We start from the raw sequence: 22,806 nt of genomic DNA on the forward strand, positions 1-22,806 counted from the left end.
TATGGATGATGGGAAACCAGCAGCCTCAAGCGATTATACCGGCGGTGGCCATTGGCTGCGATTCCGAATCGGATTTCTTTCTGACGTTCGCTTTACTCATTTTCCAACTCCATTTATTCTTTACCTTCTTAGCTGTAAAGTATGTGTTATATATAGACGTATTCTCCGAAATCTCATCTTTACACTGATGTACGATGCACATCACATTTTTGTCTCGAAACTGCTGTCACGATTCTTAAAGTTACCCTTTGCAATGGGACACTCAGTGTATTTGAATACCGAAAAAAAGCACGTTTTTATTTGTGTAGACTCAGTCCCAGCTCGTCGTCTGCTGTGACGTCACACTAACGGAGTCCATCACCGCCACCATAGACGTCTGGAAGGGGGGGGGGGGCAAGGGGACCACGGCTGGATTTTCATCAAGGCTTTTGCCCCCTCCCCCCACTAATCAGAGGGTCTGCGCACGCCTATGTCTACTTGATCTACCCCTCCTTCCTAAACATGGGGTGCACATCCCTCAAGACCGCCCTTAAAATCGTTTGTCATAATCCCCCAAAATAGTTTCAATAAATACGTAATAATTTATGACTATTTGAATTAAATACTATGTTAAACTGTCCATATTTATTAATTGTTCGATTTTAGAAAAAATCAATCTAGCACATTGATTTGTTAAATGTAGTAAATTAAATTATGTAAATATGCATGTAAATAGTGTTTGTGAGTGGGTATATAAAACTCACAATTTGAGTATTTAACACAAATTGTTACACAACTTAAGATAAAGATAGAAAATTCAACCTTGGCAAACCAAAAAACATGCTCCAATGACCGATTCAATTATTGTTTCACGTGACCCTAGCTAGAAATTCTTAAGTTCAGGGAGATAATATAATACGGTGAGCCACTCGCCCCTCTCCGTTTTCTCTGGGTAAATATAATTATTTTAGTAACCCATAACAGAAATTACGTGGATTTTATCTTCAGTGCAATTAAATGGTTAAAGTAAAATCTTCCTGTAACAATAAGTTAGAAATTCGGATTTCATATATTTTTGTTCCAAATGATGCACCTGAAAATATCGCTTGTCTTGTAATGCAGCTATAGTATAAGGCTTCACATTCACCTCAGTGAAGCACCAAACATGCATTCTTAGAACACATCATTGCGGGCAAAGAGAGCAAGAAAATGTCTACATCAATTTCTTTGCAGGCTTTCAAGAATATTAATTTAATGGGTTGTTAATACTTTCTTAGGATCCCGAGATATTTAGTCTTTTCCAGCTTTTCTTTTGGCACGTTCGGGGTCGAAAACGTGTGGATACCATATCGCTAAATACAGTCTCCAAAATTTAATGTTCGAACTCTCTCTCAACTACAGAAATCCCTTGAACAATCTAAGATTTAACACTTTACCAAGAGCTCCCTATTTCCCCCTTTACATTTAATACTCAATCCTACCACCAAAATTTCCATGCCAATTTTAGACTTGCTGTTGATATTGAAAAGTGGATATTGCCTCCTCCAAAAAATTAATTCTTAATCCCCACAACAGAATTTCCGCAAGTCTAAGGCAATAGTAATACACAATAGCAATTGGATACCCCTCAATTTAATGCTCAATCCCCCTCTAACTAAAATAATCTAAGACCTAGAGTTGGATACTGTCTCCTCCCAATATTTCATTCAGAATCCCCCAGAACCCACGTGTCAATTAAGACTTAATATGTACAAGTTGGATATTGCCCTGCCTCCCCCCTCCTTTCAATAATAGCCTTATATACTTTATTTTCTTCATCTAATGGATTAAATAAGGCGCATTTAAGGTGTGAAAGTTTTACATATATTTTGGAAAAATATATAAATGTTGAATTTGATATTATTTGAAGAAAAAATCCTCCCCCAAAAAATCTCGGATCTTATATAGGGGTGGCTACAAACGTTTTGGCTCATCCTTTATTATTCTAAACTAGATTGAAAGTGGAAAGGTTGGAGGACAAGAAGGAGAAACTGTATTAGATATATATGAAAAGAATTACTTAATTTTATGTACTTGTGACACTAAAGGGGACATGTGAGCAGTAGCTCCCAGATACAGTGATCCCCATATTTGTCCTCTGCATATCCTGTGTACGGCACCAAGTTTGAACAAAATCTGCTAGTTTCAAAATCTATTTTGAGATCCAGAACAGTAAACACGATGAGACACTGAATCCAACTATGAGAAATCGTTACCAAGATTACCAAGATTAAAAAGTAGAAGATTAAAAAAGTAGGTGACTGCAATAAGAAGGGAAACGAATGTATTTATATGTGAAATACATATCTTCCTATGATGATAAAACCAATGCTATTTGTATTATCTTTGCGAAATATAGTAAGCAAGATCGAAATATGCTATATATTTTTTAAAATATTTTACATATATTAGTTTTAGCATATATTTTTAGTATTTTTAACTTATAGTTTCCATTTACATAGATTGGGCGTGCCAAGCCCGTAGTGAGGTGTGGCCTAGGGACTGAAGCCTAGGGCGGCATGAATATACGGCGTTATTCAATTTTTAAAAATAAATCACTCAGAATATGCGATGGAGAAACTTACATTTGGCAGAGATTAGGGGAGAAGGGGAACATACAGAGTGGTACTCAATACATGTTCCCATTTAAGGTTTTCAAGTGAGGGAGTAATCCCTGGATACTTCATTTAGGGGATCACCACGTCAAAATAGATATCACCAGTCAACTCAACTCAACGAAAATATCTCCATCATATATCCTTTTCGATTTATGAGTCTAACACGAAGCTAAAGACTTACCGTGTACATAGATACATAAAATTATACGTTTCTGAAAGTGTTCTTTACACACTAATACATAACTGAAATATTCTGCCTATGGCTCCAAAATCTCTAGTTACGGAACTGGTCACGGCCATCTTTAATCCAAGGGAGGCCGAAGCCTTTAATTTGGCAACCCTGTAAACCGTGACATCAGCCGGCCGATGTGATTCGGAAGAAACATTAGAGAATTAACGTCCAAACGTAAAAAAGTAATAATTTTCTTCATCCCGTAATTGTATTCGCTAGTGTATTCAACGTTATTTTTGATAAGTAAAGCAGTATGTTATTAAGTTGTTAAAATGCATTTTGGATTTTCTGAGCCGCATACCAGCACATCACACAGTTTTCCGTACTTTTCACGTGTTGAATCCTAAAATTGAATAAACATCCTATATTGATGTTATTAAGATTCTTAATCATAATGTGCAAATAAATCAGCGACGTCAAAGGGCTATAACCATCACATAGAGGCAGACTCATTTAAAACATGTTTACGCAAGAAGCAAATTCCACCCTGATAAAAGTTGTGTGCATGAGGCACCACACAATAAGCTTTAAAGTTACTCTTATTAAGTACAACATCAACACCCAAAAGATTCGTATAACCTCTAAGAGCATAAAACTTAACAGGCCTAACCTAACGAAAACAGTAGAACACAACAATCATTCCTTCACTGCAACAAGAGAAAAACAACGGAAATGTAAAACTAATTTCTAAACCATGCAAAATTACTTCTTTCTCTCAGGGAGTATATAGCCACCAACAAACGAAATGCCACTTGTTTGGAAAGATTTATTTTAAGATAATCAATTTCATGGAAGGCATTGTTTTAGCCTTGTATATATATATATATATATATATATATATATATATAAACAAATACTTGCTCATATGCACATGATAATTACAATGTATTGTCTCTTGAATAAAATATTGGCAAATTATGTCATAGACTATTAAACAGAAGGCGCTGTACAGAAATATTATGTTCAAGATACATTTTACACTCTGTAATACTCGCCAGTGCTGGTTATTTAGTTTCTAAAAGAGTGTTTAATGTCATTCTGACATTCTAGCAAATAAAATAGGGTCAAAATACGATATGTAAAAAGTTGGCCTTGCGTTTTCTGTTTATTTCCAGTTATTTAACGATAAATTTCCATTTCTATTGTTAATTTACATATGTTTTCCACTTACATGGTAATGTCAATCTTCTGTCCAGATTTGGAAAAATAAATACATTTTACACAGATTCCCTTGTTTCTTTAAAAGTCAACATCAATTTTTTATTCGCGCCCATGCTTTGTAGCTTGATCTTTAAGCCTGCGAGGCAGCGTTGCCAAATTTCAGGATTCCGACCTTAAAGCTGGCCGTGAGCTGGTGCATGTGCAATTCTAACATTGTTGCCAACAACAGAAAATGCAAGGCAAGCTTAAGCTTTCGCGATGAAATCAGTTGCATATTTTAAATATATCCCCATCACTTCACGCGATTTTCAACGCAGTTTCAATTAATATCAATCTGTCTTTAGGGACAAGAGGAGGAGAATCACATTTCAACACTTGAAAGACGGTAAGACAACAAATAAATTTTGCTAGTTTAGTGATTTGCTTAATGAAATTTGTCATTTTACACAATTGTACGTCCATATTTAATTCATAATTTTGACTAGCATATCTAAATATATATTTATATATCTAATGCTTATTTTGTAAATCCATTCCAGGTAGTAGATAAGTATTTGTTTTGTATGCTATATTACGTAGTTTTCCTCCTTTCAAAACTAATGGAAAGTTTGAATTTATGAAGAAGAAAAAGGACGAAGCACACTGAAGCATGCATAGTCTGCACGGGATTCAAACTATCACCATTATTAGCTTTGTAAAACTTCATGCTGACAAATCCACCGACAATGCTGCTAATTGCATATAGACATACCTGGAAGTTTACTTCTAGTTAGCAGTTGCAAAATGCCTCTATCTTGAAAACATATTATCCATATCAATTGCAGTTGATATCATTACACATTTTGAAGTAATTCAGAGCTGGGCTGGCTGGCGTGGACTATGAGCTGACACTTCCATTCTAGAAAATCAATCCCACTCTTCACGTGCAACATAATGTAGCAGGCTGAAGGTTTCGTGACTAAAACGGCGTCATGTATTCCCATACATTATTAACAACTTGTATAAGTTGACGAAGGAAGGTTTGTGTTGATGTGAGATGAATCGAATAGCACAAAACGCTATCTCGCGATGTAGTGTCATTTTTCCCAGGAGACACATCGAACGGAGCAAAAATGGGAAACAATAAAATATGGTCACTCGGGGGCGGATTTTTGTACATTTGAATGTGATTTTTCCCAAGAGAAAAACAAAGTTTCAACGGATTTATTAATTTTAATTGATTGAGAATACTCTGGCAAAGATTTATAGTGCATGTAAATGCATATTTCAGGTGTTAGTGTATATATGAGGTCAATGTGCATATATTGGAAGTAATTTTCATGCAATCGTTCATTTAAAATCTGCCTCTGCCATTTTTTGTTATTTGTGTCAAGAGTAACCTACATCGCCGATCAAGGGCATCCAGTAACTTGAGGGATCAAGAAAACCACCCTCCCACCAATCAGCAACATCTAAAAGAAGTCCCAGTTCCAAGTGACAGTCACAGCAGTAGGGTGACATTATTTCTTGGTTAGCTGCTGGTACGTACGATTTCGTCGTAAATTCTTGCTGTGGACGGACGATATTTAGACATCTGTAATGAGGGAAGAGAACATTGCAACACTGAGGACTTTAGTATTATACTCTGACCCAGGAATCTCTGGAGCAAGCAAACGAAAACTAGAAATGGCTCGATCAATGAAAGCGCGAGAGTTAATTAAAACATGATGCAGAGTAAAGTATCTTTCAAACGCATCAACTTCTCAGAATCTGTTGAGCACGTTTGAAACCATTGATCTTTATGGATGCTTTCACACACACACACACACACTCACACTCACTCACTCTCCCTCCCTCCCTGCTTGCCTGTAAGGATTCAACACAACATTTTGTGTGCAAATTCAATCCGTAATTCTGGCGATTTAAAAAAAAAGAAGCAAAAAAACATCAGAATATATCTCTTTAAGTTATCTACGATGGTGTCCAAGTTGGACGTTGAAATAATATGCTTCTTTTTGTTCTGAATTCTTTACCAGAACTTTTTGTCAATGTATTCCATATGAATAATTATATTACAGTAGGAAATTGATTTGTGTTTTGGCCAGAATTCCAGGGCTTTGTAAAACGTGTGCAATGGTGAAGTTGAAACATAATTTTTTTGGCTACGTAAGGCTGGGTGTTGTGGCTATCTGCGCGGTTTATTAAATTCTTATACATATTTAGTAGTCAGTGGAGATGGAGTGTATTGTTACTGATGTCTAGCTGTTAATAAATATCAAGTTATTTGAGATAAAATCCTAAAATATGCCTCAGAAACAATCATCATTTTCTGCTTTGTAAAGAGTCTTCATCCGTAAAATACAAATGACAGAAATACACTTAGCATGTTGATCAATTTTATTAGGGAACTACGCTGGACAAATATGAGCATATAGGCGGAAATTCCTTCAATTCCTGGAATTATGTGGGCAGTGGCGTGCCCCGGGGAAGGGGGTATAATGTGGCATGTAGAGACCATAATACATTATTAAGGTTTATAGTACATGTTTTAAGTGCATATATTGTCTGTTTTTTTAGCCAGCGGACTCTGGTTTCAAATGTCAGAAAACATCAGCGATGGGACTTCGCACCGAAAAAGCCTTTGCGACACGGAGTATTATAGTTTTAACCTCTGCTCTATAGTCCACTTATATGAATGAATGTATGCAACCCAACTCACTCTCACGGTAAGCCAATAAAGATATCTTTCTTTTCAGAAACCTGAACGACAACTTCTTGATCGACGTACACACTGGAGCATTTGAGAGTCTGCGGAAACTGGAGTCTTTGTAAGTAACAGAACTACTGTGACATTCAATTTCAATTTTTAATATTCTAGAACTCATTTATACTCTTTAGCAGGGTTGTTAAAGGTCCAGGAATTTTAAATAAATTCAATTCCGGTCCCGAAGAGAAAATCAGTAAACGTAAATGGATTCTGGACCGTAAACAACCATTTTATTTGTGAAGTATTTCAATTCGGTCCAGGAACCTTTTTTCTGAATGAATTTAAATACGGTCCAGGAACCCTTTTCCGGAACAATTTAAATTCGGTCCAGGAACATTTTTTCCAGATCAATTAAAATTCGGTCCAGGAACCCTTTTTTCAATTAAACAATACGCAATTTGGACCGAATTTAAATTGTGCGAGAAAAAGGTTCCGGTCCTGCAGCGGAACCCAATAGAATTCATGGGATCCTGGACCTTTAACAGCCCTGCTTTTTACTATTGACACGTTTTCTTAGCCCTTCGTTGGTTGACTGATGTCGGAGTAACGCCGATCGTTGACACTAACACCTCCATGTTTCAAATTGCCTTGGTATTTTTTGGTTCTCAGTATCATTTCGTGTTCATTATATTATTTAATGTTTGTTTGGAGTCGTAATTTGTGTGGGTGGTAATTTCTTCAATTAATGTCTCAGGGAAAAACAGCTTCCAAGCAGCGGCGGCACCAGAATTAATCACCTGGGGGTGCTGAGGGGGTGCGAAATGAAATTTAGGGGGCGCGATGTTGAAAATAAAGAAAACATGAAACATGCATGCAATGAAATATATGAACCAAAGGAGGATTCTTTCCATGGAGAGACAAATATTTTTCCACGGAAGGGGGAGGGGAGGGGAAACGAGATCTATTTCCCCCTTAATAGTGTTGTTCTCTAAGAATACACTCCTTCAGTTTGAAGTTGCCATGTTTCTGCAACGCTCTTGCAATAATTAACATAAATTACTGTAATATAAAATTAGATGTGTGAAATATATCATTTTAGATTGACATCCACTTTTCAGAGGAGACCATGGCTCCCTTGCCCCCTTCTGGAGGTCCACGATGACACCTGTATTCAGTGGTGGCGATTGGGTTCCAAAACCGGGGGAAGCAAGGTGCCAAAACTGGGGATCGGCAAATACAGTTTATTTCCCTTTGTAGATAAGATTTAGCATAGTGCGGGGACAAAAGTGGCAAAAAGGCCGGGGGCAACTGCCTCATAACCCCCAAATTGACGCCCCTGTCTGTATTACACTCCAAGAAAGTGTTGATAGAATGTAAACATTCAGACACACAGTGCAGAAAGAAGAAAGTTAAGGGGCGGAAGCACCCATTCGCACCCCCGCCTGGCGCCGCCCCTGCTTCCAAGGGTCAAGGAATATCTTAGTTCTTCTCTCATTACCTTTCACTCTACTCTGGGTGGATGGATCAAAATATTATTTTTTCTCCTACGCTTCCGTTGAGGAGGTGGGGTGAATATCCCACATTGTTGTTTCGTCACGTGTACTGTGGCCCATGAACCTATCCTTGAGTTTGATGGTCATCTTTGACGGCTGATACTTCGCTGTTGCTGTCATGCTTGCTTATGCCAGGATGCTCCACATCACTATCTGAATCCAGAATATCCCACTGCTCCTCACCTACACTTTCATAGTATATTATAGTATTCATAGTATTAAACATTGCAATATATGAGTATTGTCCATCATGAAAAGACTAAAATCACGAAGAACAATACAATTCATAAAAAGAAGAACAAACAAAAGACACAGTTCCGCGGTTGGTTGACACGTGAACGTCGCGCTAACATCTGACAATCTGTTTTGACAGGGTCACGGAACAGCTCCTATTAACGGAAGGGAACGCTCCACCTATTATATTTTCCCCCCTTAACAAAACAAAAGACGACTGGACAGTCTGAAAGAGCTTTCGTATTTTACAACAGTTGTATAAGCAGATAAATTTCAATTTTAGCTCAGCGTTAACATGTTGACCAACGCCGGGTTGAAAGAAAGCACATATAATTTTCATCAAATAAAATAATATACTCACATGGCGCTCCATAAAGGCCTCCCCGATGGCGCAGTGGTAGCGTCGTTGCCTTTTAATCAAGGGGTCCCGGGTTCGATACCAGGTGGAGGCACATAGTATTCGGATCCCACTTCAAACTGTACCACCAGTCCCAATTAGCCGTACTGTGCATAAAGTGGACTTGAAACACCAAACTAATCAATCAATCAATCTCTCATCTTCCAGATTGGCCTAAAGTGGCAGAAATGAGACGCCAACAAACAATATCTACATTCTAGCTCAGTAGTCATTTGTTTTCTGCTACAGGGTGATAGATTGATATGATTTAGATTATTATAATTCGCTTTTCTGCCACTTTTTGGCTAATCGTGAAGATAAAGGTGAGTGATGATGTGATGAAGGAACACACATAAGGTATACCCATGCCCACACTTTGCCACGAAGGTTGGCAATATTATGTGAGAACACAGTAAACGTATTATTAAATGCCATTGAGCCACCTCGGTGTCGAAGCAAGTTGAGTGTTCGAATTACGATCTCAAACCCCTGGTTTTATGTTAGATTTCAGCCCAAGGTACTGTTACATTGTGTTGGCAATTTCACCTAATCATCACTCATCCTACTGAAGAGGTGCAAAACCGACGATAATTAAGCTTAAGGTTCTCCCTGGATATTTCAGGTGCGGAGAGTACATTGACATATCCTCACACCCTCAACACCCCCTTAAATTCTTGATGAATATCCAATTGAATCGGTGACACGAACACCAACACTTTTTTCACCATAATTTTCATTTTCTTTTTTTCCTGTTTCCAGTATTTCCATGTCATAGACCATCACTAAACACACCTTTTGTTGCCTTCAAACATCAACAGTGTTGCCACTGTACCTCATAATTGTTTTAAAACACCCATTTGGACCGGTACGCCTTTACGAGGCATTTCAGGATTGGCTATACGCGAAAACGATCGGTTTTCTTCTCTGAACTATAGATGGCGAAATAGTCCACCAACCCAAGGTGGAAATTGACGTCCAAATTTCCGTACGAATGTTTGACATGCAATTTTCCATGCTTTGTGGAAAAATAAATTTACACTTTCACTTACATTTGGCAACACTGCATGAACAACACTGCACCCCGTTTGTTGTTTCTATGTTTAAAAATATCTACTTGGACAGGGCTAACATGTGGTGTATGACTTATGTATGTACAGGTTTCGGTTACAAAGTAACGCCACTCTTAATTCCCAGTTGCGCCGTTCGTCGGACACCCTGTATTATGTCATTATAATCACACGATTATTCAATAATATCTAGATGAAACCGTTCCATTTCTTCGCTACACATGGAACAAATACCAGCCCCTGCAGACCTGCACTGAGGTTGAGCCGAAGCGATCTCCCTCTCGCATCAGTTCAGCAGTGGCAGACAGTTGCGCGCGCACCTCAACCGAAGCTAGCATCGGACAGAGAGTTACTCTACTCTATACAGAGACAGAGAGTGTAACGGAGTGTTACAACTGGTATTTCTATAAAATTTTGCTTATAGTAAAATTTATATTACGTCTAATTATTTCAATATCTATTATTTTAATTTAATCTATTTTCAGTTGTGATTTTTGTCTTTGATATTTTTTATTGTTATTTAAACTAATACCACCTATGATTTTTATCAAGGAAAGCCAGCCCCTTGATTTTCTATGTTTACTTAACAATTATATATCAGTTCTTCGGCTATGTAAATGGTCAACGCACACCACTGTATTTTCCTAAGAAATTCTTAAACCAAGCGTACGGTACTGGAGACCAAAATACGGTCCCTTAGACATGTGCGTATGGTATTATCCTTCTCAAAAGTTTGCAACGCTGACAGAGTGAAGTAGGAATAGCGGGTAACTCCGTATCTCTCACTGTTCATTGGTGGAGACGTTTCGCGTCATGCGCAGAGACTTGTTCTCGTTTTCCTGGTCTACAGTTAGCTGGTACGGGGTTTACGATGCAGAGAAATCTTCCGTCTGTTTTATTCCCAAAACAAAGAGCGCTACTTTTTTCAACTTAACGTCTCCGTCGACCCCTCGGCAAAAATGTTGGTTCAACGTTGTAGGTGTGGCCGACTAAATTTATGATCATTTTGGAAAACTAAATATGCTGACCAAGGCAGTAATTTATTTTATTAAAAACATAAACTAAACGTAACGTTTCAACCTTCTATCAAGGTCTTCTTCAGACTCTGTATCAAGTACAAAAGTAACAAGATACAAAATCAGGGCCTTATATATACACAAACATTACTCCCTCCAGACTATTTAGAAAGTTGTTTGGAACTTTCTAGAAGGTGACTTTCACTTTCACCAGCTTTACTTTCCCCTCAAATGCTAAACTCAATTACTTCCATATAGAATGTGGTTGGACTTTTAATCTCATGAACTTTTCCCTTCATTTTTCTTCCTTCTCCTCTCCTCTTTCTCTCTTGTCCTTTCCACTCTTTCTAACATCTTCTTCCATTCTTTGTTTAACTTCAGTCCCCCATTCCAGTTCATTGTGTCTTCTTCACCTTTCATCTCTATTTCCTTGGCTTCCTTCCATTTTCTCACTAGCATTCTCTTCTCCCTTCCTATCTGCTTAGCCTCATCCCACTCTATGTCATGTCCTGTTTCTCTCGTGTGTTTAAATATTGCATTTCTCTCTCTTTTAAGGCGTACATCATCCGTATGTTGTTTCAACCTGTCTTTCAGCCTTTTCTTCGTTTCTCCTATGTACACACTCTGACATTCTTTACATTTCACTTCGTAGATAATCCCTTCCTCTTCGTCTTCTCTGTTTTCCTTATTCTTGTTAGCATTCCTCGTTATTCCTAAGATGCTTCTCCCTCCCTTCCTGTAAGTTTTAATTCCCGCTTTCCTAAGCACTTTGCATATCTTTTCTGTGGTCTTCCCCATACTCCTTATTCCAAACCATCTCTCTTTTTCTTTCTCTTCCAATTCTTCCCTGCCCGTTTTCTTCCTTCTTCTGTTTATGTCCAGTCTATCCTGCTTCTCATAGCCATTCTTTTCCAGCTGTTTCCATAGGCTATTTATTTTGTCTTCTTTTTCACATTCTTTCATGCATATTTTCTTGATTCTGTCCTCCATATTCTTTATAAAATTTATTTTTGTCACCTCACTTACATCACTTCTTTTGTGGCAGAATACCCCTGCTGCACACTTTTTCTGATGCCAAACGGTTTCAATTTCTTGTCCTCTATTCCTTTTCATCAATATATCTAGAAAGCTTAACCTGTTTTCTTCTTCTATTTCAAGTTCCAATAATATCCCTCTTTCTTCATCTTGAATTTCTTTGGCAAAAATGTCAAGCTGCCTCTTCGTTCCCTTCCATATGCCAAAACAGTCGTCTACATATCTGCAAAACAGAATTATTTTGTCACCTCCCTTTTCTATCACTTTCTTTTCCCATTCATTCATAACCAATTCAGCCAATGCTGGGCTTAGACTGGAACCTATATTTAGTCCTTCACTCATTAACATTATTTTATCTCCCATTATACTGTAACCATTATTCCAAATGGTTTCCAGCGCCTTGACTACCCTTTCACTATCCCATTCTCCTATAATTTCTTGTCCCATTCTCTTTTTAATAATGTCCAAAACGTGTCCCCTCTTGATGCTCGGGAACATATTTACCATATTTACGAGAGAATATACATTTCATGAAATGAAAATCTGGCAGGAGAAATTTAGAGAGAAAATGAAAATAAAATTGAAGAAAAAAGGAGAGGGACTAGGATGGAAAGAAGAAAGAGGAGAAGAAGAAGAAGTAGAGGATACCAGAAGAAGAGTTGTGGTAATAGGGAATGTAGACCTAACAAAAGAAGAGGAAGCTTTTTTAAAACTAGGTAGAGGTTTTAAAGTTAAAGAAAGAAATGTAGATTATGAGGAAGTTATATATGACATTGAAGAAGCAGTGCTCCATATAAAAGAAGAACCAGAAAGAGACAAGATTAGAAGAAGAACAGCAGCCATACTAAAGAATGAAATGGGAAAACAAGGAAAAGAAGATAATTTGAGTCAAAAAGAAAGGGAAGGGATGAAGAAAATCAAGACACGAAATGATGTGGTGATACAGCAGGCAGATAAAGGAGGAGCAATTGTGGTGATGGAAAGAGAATGGTACAAGAAGAAGTTTGAAGACCTAAAAGAAAATGGATATGAGGAGATTTGTGGAACAGGAGAGGAACAAACTATAAAAGAAAGAATCATAAAAGACTGTAGGAGGAGTGGATTCAAGAAATGCATAAAGGAGACAGGAAGACTACCAAGTTTGAAAGGCTTTCCAAAGATACACAAAGAGGAGATAAAGTTAAGACCAGTAATGAACTGCAGAAATAATATTTTGGAACCCTTAGAAAAGAAAGTTAAGAAAGTTATTGACGTGCTAGTAACACAGCAAGAAAGCAGAGCAGTTAAGAACAGTGAACAAGTAGTAGACCTCATAAAAGGACTTAAGTTAAATGAGATGAAGACGACAATGTTTAGCTTAGACGTGAAAAGTATGTTCCCGAGCATCAAGAGGGGACACGTTTTGGACATTATTAAAAAGAGAATGGGACAAGAAATTATAGGAGAATGGGATAGTGAAAGGGTAGTCAAGGCGCTGGAAACCATTTGGAATAATGGTTACAGTATAATGGGAGATAAAATAATGTTAATGAGTGAAGGACTAAATATAGGTTCCAGTCTAAGCCCAGCATTGGCTGAATTGGTTATGAATGAATGGGAAAAGAAAGTGATAGAAAAGGGAGGTGACAAAATAATTCTGTTTTGCAGATATGTAGACGACTGTTTTGGCATATGGAAGGGAACGAAGAGGCAGCTTGACATTTTTGCCAAAGAAATTCAAGATGAAGAAAGAGGGATATTATTGGAACTTGAAATAGAAGAAGAAAACAGGTTAAGCTTTCTAGATATATTGATGAAAAGGAATAGAGGACAAGAAATTGAAACCGTTTGGCATCAGAAAAAGTGTGCAGCAGGGGTATTCTGCCACAAAAGAAGTGATGTAAGTGAGGTGACAAAAATAAATTTTATAAAGAATATGGAGGACAGAATCAAGAAAATATGCATGAAAGAATGTGAAAAAGAAGACAAAATAAATAGCCTATGGAAACAGCTGGAAAAGAATGGCTATGAGAAGCAGGATAGACTGGACATAAACAGAAGAAGGAAGAAAACGGGCAGGGAAGAATTGGAAGAGAAAGAAAAAGAGAGATGGTTTGGAATAAGGAGTATGGGGAAGACCACAGAAAAGATATGCAAAGTGCTTAGGAAAGCGGGAATTAAAACTTACAGGAAGGGAGGGAGAAGCATCTTAGGAATAACGAGGAATGCTAACAAGAATAAGGAAAACAGAGAAGACGAAGAGGAAGGGATTATCTACGAAGTGAAATGTAAAGAATGTCAGAGTGTGTACATAGGAGAAACGAAGAAAAGGCTGAAAGACAGGTTGAAACAACATACGGATGATGTACGCCTTAAAAGAGAGAGAAATGCAATATTTAAACACACGAGAGAAACAGGACATGACATAGAGTGGGATGAGGCTAAGCAGATAGGAAGGGAGAAGAGAATGCTAGTGAGAAAATGGAAGGAAGCCAAGGAAATAGAGATGAAAGGTGAAGAAGACACAATGAACTGGAATGGGGGACTGAAGTTAAACAAAGAATGGAAGAAGATGTTAGAAAGAGTGGAAAGGACAAGAGAGAAAGAGGAGAGGAGAAGGAAGAAAAATGAAGGGAAAAGTTCATGAGATTAAAAGTCCAACCACATTCTATATGGAAGTAATTGAGTTTAGCATTTGAGGGGAAAGTAAAGCTGGTGAAAGTGAAAGTCACCTTCTAGAAAGTTCCAAACAACTTTCTAAATAGTCTGGAGGGAGTAATGTTTGTGTATATATAAGGCCCTGATTTTGTATCTTGTTACTTTTGTACTTGATACAGAGTCTGAAGAAGACCTTGATAGAAGGTTGAAACGTTACGTTTAGTTTATGTTTTTAATAAAATAAATTACTGCCTTGGTCAGCATATTTAGTTTTTCATAATCATGGAAACAAGGCTTAATGGTGTTATGATCATTTTGGATCAAAATTTTTCATCTACACCCCTTAAATACACACTTCCAACACTCCAAGATGGAAAATTTTGGATAAACCCCTGGAAGAGTGGAAATACGATTGCGTTGAACTTAAGTGATTATATATTTTTCAAGATAGGTTAAACGTATCTACAACGCCGCAAGAATGACATCATTTAAAGGCGAGAGAAACCAAATTCATCAGATTTTGTATTTGTGTCAACATTATCATTTTGAATACATTTAAAGTGGGATAAAAATGTGAAAAACTTACGAAACCTGCCATTTTCGTCTATTTTTCTTGGCATGTGGCAGTTAGTTTGCAGCTGAAGGACTTTAATAACGTTTTCTATCATTCCACATCATTTTACACATCACAAAATAAAATTTCCTGCCTCTCCTATGGCGTAGCGCTAACGTTGTTGCCTTGTGATCAAGACATGACGGGTTCAATAACCATTGGATGCACATAGTGGTTCGGATCTAGCAGCTTAAACTGCAAAAAAAGTTATTGAAGTGTTAGTAACACAGCAAGAAAAAGTTAAAAAAGTTATTGAAGTGTTAGTAACACAGCAAGAAGGCAGAGCAGTTAAGAACAGTGAACAAGTGGTGGACCTCATAAAAGGACTAAAGTTGAATGAGATGAAGACGACAATGTTTAGTAGGGCCTCCCCCATGGCGCAGTGGTAGCGTCATTGCCTTGTAATCAAGGGGTCCCGGTTCGATACCCGGTGGAGGCACAAGTGGTTCGGATCCCACTTTAAACTGTAGGTCCAGTCCCGATTAGCCTTACTGTGCATAAAGTGGACTTAAAACACCAACTCAAACCCAATTCAAACCAAGACAATGTTTAGCTTAGACGTGAAAAGTATGTTCCCAAGCATCAAGAGGGGACACGTTTTGGACATTGTTAAAAAGAGAATGAGACAAGAAATTATAGGATAGTAAAAGAGTAGTGAAGGCGCTGGAAACCATTTGGAATAACGGTTATAGTATAACGGGAAATTCAATAATGTTAATATGCGAAGGACTAAATATAGGCTGTAGCCTAAGCGCAGCATTGACTGAATTGGTTATGAATGAATGGGAAAAGAAAGTGGCCGAAAAAGTAGGTGACAAGATAAATCTGTTTTGCAGATATGTCAACGATTGTTTTGGCATATGGAAGGGAACGAAGAGGCAGATCGACATATTTACCAAAGAAATACAAGATGAAGAAAGAGGGATATTATTGGAACTCGAAATAGAAGAAGACAAGATAAGCTACCTAGATATATTGATGAAAAGGAAGAGAGGACAAGAAATTGAAACCTCTTGGCATCAGAAGAAGTGTGCAGCAGGGGTATTTTCCCACAAAAGAAGTGATATAAGTGAGGTCACAAGAATACATTTTATAAAGAATATGGAGGACAGAATTAAGAAAATATGCACGAAAGAATGTGAAAAAGAAGGCAAAATAAATAGCCTATGGAAACAGCTGGAAAAGAATGGCTACGAGAATGAAGATAGACTGGATATAAACAGAAGAAGGAAGAGAAGTGGCAGGGGAGAATTGGAAGAGAAAGAAACAGAGAGGATGTTTGTAATAAGGAGTATGGGGAAGACCACAGAAAAGATATGCAAAGTGCTTAGGAAAGCGGGCATTAAAACTTACAGGAAGGGAGGGAGAACCATCTTAAGAATAGCGAAGAATGCAAACAAGAAAAAGGAAAAGAGAGAAGAGGAAGAGGAAGTGATTATCTAGGAAGTGAAATGTAAAGAATGTCAGAGTGTGTACATAGGAGAAACGAGAAGAAGCTGAAAGACAGGCTGAAACAACATAGGGATGATGTACGACTTAAGAGAGAGAGAAAGGCGATATTTAAACACACGAGAGAAACAGAACATGACATAGAGTAGAATGAGGCTAAGCAGATAGGAAGGGAGAAGAGAATACTAGTGAGGAAATGGAAGGAGGCCTAGGAAATAGGGAAGAGAGAACTGGAATGGGGAACTGAAGATAAACAAAGAATGGAAGAAAGTGTTAGAAAGAGTGGAAAGGACAAGAGAGAAAGAAGATAGAAGAAGGAAGAAGAATGAAGGAAAAGGCGTGAGATAAAGAGTCCAAGCACATTCCAGATGAAAAAAATGTTTAGACTTTTAGGTGAAAGTCCAGTTGACAAGGGAAAGCCACCTGCTAGAATGTTCCAGAACAACTTTCTAATAGTCTGGAGGGGAGTAATTTTTGTGTATATATATATATATCGTCATGTTTTATACCTTGTTACATTTGTACTTGGTGCAGAGTCTGAAGAAGACCTTGCTAGAAGGTTGAAACGTTACGTTTAGTTTATGTTTTATAATAAAATAAATTTCTGCCTTGGTCAGCATATTGTTTTCATATCATGGAAACAAGGCTTAATGGTGTTACTTAAACTGTAGGTTCAGTTCCTATGAGCCTGTTTGTGCATAAAGATCTCAAATAAACAGAACAAATTATATAAAGCGTTTCAAGAGCAGTGGAGATCATTCTAAAACTATATGATATTTTGATTGATTCATTGATTTGCTTTATCTTACTTTGCTTTTTGTGCCACTTTTGGCTAATTTGCAAAGGTGAGGATGAATGATGATATGATGAAATTGATGAATGGACACTCATAAACATCCATGCCCAGGCCGAAATTCGAACCCGGGATCCTGGCGTCGTAGAACGATGCACTAACTACTCCGCCACGGGGACTGGTTATATGATGTTACGAAAATACTTAGCGTAGGCTATACAATAGGACGACAAACTGGGGCAGTTTATGTGAAGTAATTACTCGAAACAAATTGGCACCCTCACGAAACCGAATTATCTACTTATTGGCCGCATACATTCCACGATGGCTCATGTAGCAGCAGTAACTGAAGGGCTCGGTTGTAAAACATTGTAAGTGACATTTTGGTAATTTTTGAGTTACAAAGTCAAATGTGTCATCCTTCAATTTGCATTGGACTCAGTGAAACCTTCTGAAATTGTTAAAGACAACACGAAAACAATTTATCGACAGTATAACTTCTAATAACCTTTTCTCTTAATGAACTCAAAAATGACCAAAATGCCACTTATCATGTTTTACACCCGACCCCTTCAATTGTAATCCTGAAACCTTTAGGACATTTAAGACTAATTTCCATATATTTTTATTGAAAGTATTTTTTTCCCTATGTATGAGGTTTCATGCTCTGTTCTTTCTTACAGAAATTTGGAGAAAAACGTATTCCGCCGGTTGGACGCCCATACACTGCGATCTCTTGGATGTTTGCAACACGTGTAAGTTACAACATACTCTTGAGTATATTGAGGTTATTTCTAGATGTTTTGCATTTCAGCTTGGAAGCCACCAATCAGCAAGGAGCTGCTGACGTCATCTCAATCGAACACCTATCGCTTATCCTCTTGCTCATCGTTCTAGACTCGCTAGCTAAACTCGCACACTAAGCTGGGGATGTTCGGAAAATAAGGTGACTGCAGGTTGATGCAATTGTTTGCTAAATATGAAATCAAATGTTGCGGTGTGTGTATGTGGGGGGGGGGTGCAGTTTTGTCCTATTTTTGTTCCCAAGAAAAAAACAGTGAAGCAAGCGAACGGAAGCAAGTCCTCTGAACGAGTAGTAACTCAAGAGGGCTCCACCAATGAAGGCGTGAGAGGGGAAGCGAGTGCAGCTACCAGCCGTTTGCAGCAACGACACGGCTTCGCTCCACCAGCTCGCTTTCTTCCCTTCTCTACCGTTATGCGTGGCTTTGCTCTACAGATTTGCAGACAGAGCGTAGTGGCTCTTAACCAACATATAATTGCAGATGCAAACAGTTAACTTCTAGAAAACCGTTGAAGATGCTGTGATATTTGTTAAAGGGGGAAGATTGATTGATTGAATTGATTTCTTTGACTTCGCTTCTTGTGCCACTTTTGGTTAATTTGCGAAGATGAAGTTGAGTGATGATGTGATGAAATTGATGAATGGATACCTACAAACATCCATGCTCAGGTCAGGATTCGAACCCGAGACCCCTGGCGTCGTAACGCTTATACGTGAAAGAAAATTTAAATTTCAACATTGCTAATAATGAAACAGGAAAAAACTCTGAAAACGTAATCGGTGTTACGAAATAAATGATTCTGCGTCATACATGCCCCTGTTACATTTACTTCCCTTGCAGATGTAATTTTGTCCGAGATTTCGAAACAACATATTTTCTTGCGAGACAGTGGAACCAGTCTTGAGTTCTGAATGCAATGTGTAATGTAAAGGATATTTCTACATTTGAGCAGTTTCCTTTGATGATCCAGGGCGACAAAGAAATTTCCAGAAGGGAAAATAAAAGAGTGATGAATTGTAGAAGAGACGTGAAGATGGAAGTGATTACTCGGGAAGAGAATGGAACATGAACAGCAAGCGATGATTTCTGATGAGATGGAACATGGATGATCTTAGTTATTTTGAAATGCTACGTAGCGTAAACAGTAGGCCTACGCACGTTCCTGCGATGCACATGTGTTTTATTAGTACGGTGGAAATCGTAAATAATGGTATAATTATCCGCACGAATTTGGAGTCGCGTGTAACGCAATAGCTTTCATGAATATACGCAGCACATAACGAAAAATGTAAAATCAGTAGTGTAATTTATGATAATATAAACCCGAGAAAGTATGAGCCCCCTCAGGCAGATTTGGCTACACTTAAAACTAGCTCAAGATGTGCATATGAGCTTATTGCTCAAGTGTGGTACTCTGTCTAACCCAAGATCTTTGTAAAAATGCCCTCGGGAATTTCCCGTGAAAGTATGAGCCCCCTCAGATTGATTTGCCTACACTTACAAAAGCTACATCTGTGAGATTGTTGTCCATAAGCTTGTTAAAAATATGGCCCTCTTGATATTGTTTTGGATATACTTAAAATTAAGCCAAGATGCTCATAAAACCCACACCCACACCCACCCACATACACCCACCCACACCCACCCACATACACCCACACCCACCCACATACATCCACATACACAAAGTATACAAAGCACACTGCTGAACCCAACTGATATTTTTTATTAAGCATAGAATTTTGATTTGAACCCCAAGAAATTCTATATAATAAACCAATAACAAAAATGCCAAAGCCAAACATATTTACACACACACACATACACACACACACACACTAAATATACAAAGCACACTGCTGAACCCAACTGATATTTTTTTATTAAGCATAGAGTTTTGATTTGAATCCCAAGAAATTTTATATAATAAACCAACAACAAAAATGCCAAATCAAAAATATTGTAATCAATGCAATAAGAATATATCCATCCCCAATTGGGCTAAACACCAAAACAATTGTAATCCAGATAAATGCAGAACTCTCACAAAAATATGCCCAAAATGCCATAGAAAATATAGCATGGAATATTTCACATATAAACATATAGATACTTGTTCTGCACAGTCATCAACATTGCCAAACAAAATTGATTGGAAATATTGGTGTGATTGCTCTGTATAACTTAGATTGCAAGGCCAAATTTTGTAATTTTCTAGACCAGGAGCTAGACCATGTGCACCAGAAACAGGCTATAAAGTGCCTCTCCACAAATTATGTAAGCATTATGGAGCACACAATACACTTTACAATTTTGAGAATCTCAATTTAAATTCAGGAACAAGATATTTGGATTTGATGTATCTGGAAATATCCCTTCTTTCAAAAAATGTTTGCATCTTGAATCAACCTGCAAACAATATTACATGTTAGGCTGGGCTATCTCAACAGCAGAGGCATGCAGCTTAGTGGTTTCCCGCACTCACACTCTGTAAATACATTCCATGATTTTATTATCCTATTAAAGCACCCAATGCTGCAATTTTTAAATTTTTGCTGAAGAAGATACATGATACATGATAACCTCATTTGTGTTCATTATCTGAGAATTGTATGCATCGAAAGATTGCAGGTGATGATTGAAATCTGCACCACTATACAGCATCCCACTGTCTGTTGTAACAAATTCTGACCTATGGAACCTGTCCAGATATAGCTGCAAAGATCTGAAATGCTTCCAGTTTGAGCTCTGATTAGGAAGGATCTCAAAATCATAGAATCCCCTTAGCTTTGTATAATTTGTGAACCAGTGCCCATAATAGGAAAAATTGCTGTAATAATAGAAAACAACAAAAAATCCTACAATTCTTCTATAGGTATTATACACATTACACTCAAACCCCCTAATCATCCTTAGGTTAAGATATTTGAAACATTGTGTGCTGTCAAGTGCCCACTGAAACTCTGTTTTATTGTTGATGGCAAACACATCATGCTCTGACAGTGTTGAGAATCTAATTCTGAAACCCTCAACAAGAGATTCAGATCTAATACATCTTGCAATGTCTCTTCTCTCAAAGAATGACATGGTGCATGCATAATATATCTAAGATCTATATGCACAGTTGCAATCTTTACACACAACAGTTTTCATAGAATAATCAGCACTACAATTTTTGGATTTTTGATCCACCAGATACATCATAATCTCATTCAAATCAATAATACCTCTATTGTGGAAATTTCCTGTGCGGACAAAATCTGACCCTCTATACACCATGCCTGTGTTTGTAGTTATAAAATCAAATGCATCAAAATAGTTTAGGTACATGTTATAATTAAAATGTTTCCAGTTTGCAGTTTGATCAAAAGATATATGAAAATTGTACAGTACTACAATATTTGTGTTTGTAAACCAGTAATTGTTCTTGTAGGAATCATAGAAACTGACAAAGAATCCAACAATTCTCCTCTGTATGAAATACACAATTTTTTCACTCTGACTGATACATCCCAGGCTCAGGTATCTAAAACTGTGCTCACTGTTGAGCACCCATCTGAACTCAGTTTTATTTCTCACAGCAAACAAATCATACTCTGACAATCCATGGAACACAAGTCTAAAATTATCCAAAAGTGACTCAGATTTTATGTATTTGGAAAGGTTTCTTCTGTCAAAAAACATAATTGCATAACTTGCTGCAGTGTGAACCTTGCTGTATATACAATTAACTAGCAATAAATCTGTCTAATAGGAACATGTGCATGACTAGATGATAATTATCACAATTGTTCTGTGTTTTAGGCATGTTGATAAGCCCTAGCCCTCCAAGACAACAACACACTCAAAAATACAATATTGCAATTTTTTAAGAACATGTTGAATATATAGCTTGATCACCTCAGCCCTAGGCTGATGATGCTCCTGCTGCCCACTGCCAGACGTTTGTGCCTGAAATACATGATGTTGTTTGGCTTTTCAAATTTAATTATTTTTGCCCTGTATGTTTTATTGCACAGGCAGACAGGATAATTGTTTACCACAGTTGCATGTATCACTCAGGTTGTTCTCCTCTAGTGACAGATCAACACAATCATGGTTACAATTCCTAAATTTCTGCCTCAGGAAATACATAACAAGCTTATTCAAATATGTGTGCTTTGAGTACTCAACCCTGTCAGGATCAAAATCCACCTTACTATACAAATTTCCCTCATCTGTGGTGATGAATTCAATATCACTATGCACCAGTCTCATGTTAATAAGTTTATTTAAAAATTTAAAATGCTTCCAATTTAAACTCTGACATGCAATCATGTGCATCTTGTACTCCCCAAACAATTCATAGCAATTGTTGAACCAGTGACTATCAAACAATCTTAACATGCAGTAGTAATGACACCTGTCTGTATAAAAATTAACAAAAAATTGTAGAGACACAAAACATAGAGAATTGTATATGCATAACATCTGAAAAGATTCCAGGTCTCCACC

At 37.5% G+C, this 22,806-nt stretch overlaps 1 protein-coding gene across 1 annotated transcript in view; it reads left to right on the top strand.

The window, feature by feature from the left end:
- Nucleotides 1–22,806, top strand: part of LOC146003487 (uncharacterized) — a 328,072-nt gene that overhangs the window by 245,956 nt on the left and 59,310 nt on the right. Inside the window, exons 12-13 of the mRNA XM_083141777.1 lie at nucleotides 6,765–6,836; nucleotides 18,193–18,264. Of these exons, the coding sequence (XP_082997903.1) occupies nucleotides 6,765–6,836; nucleotides 18,193–18,264 (144 nt within the window). The remainder of the gene's footprint in view (nucleotides 1–6,764; nucleotides 6,837–18,192; nucleotides 18,265–22,806) is intronic.

Source organism: Lepisma saccharinum, chromosome 20 (assembly GCF_977018435.1).
Source record: "Lepisma saccharinum chromosome 20, izLepSacc3.1, whole genome shotgun sequence".
NCBI lineage: Eukaryota > Metazoa > Arthropoda > Insecta > Zygentoma > Lepismatidae > Lepisma > Lepisma saccharinum.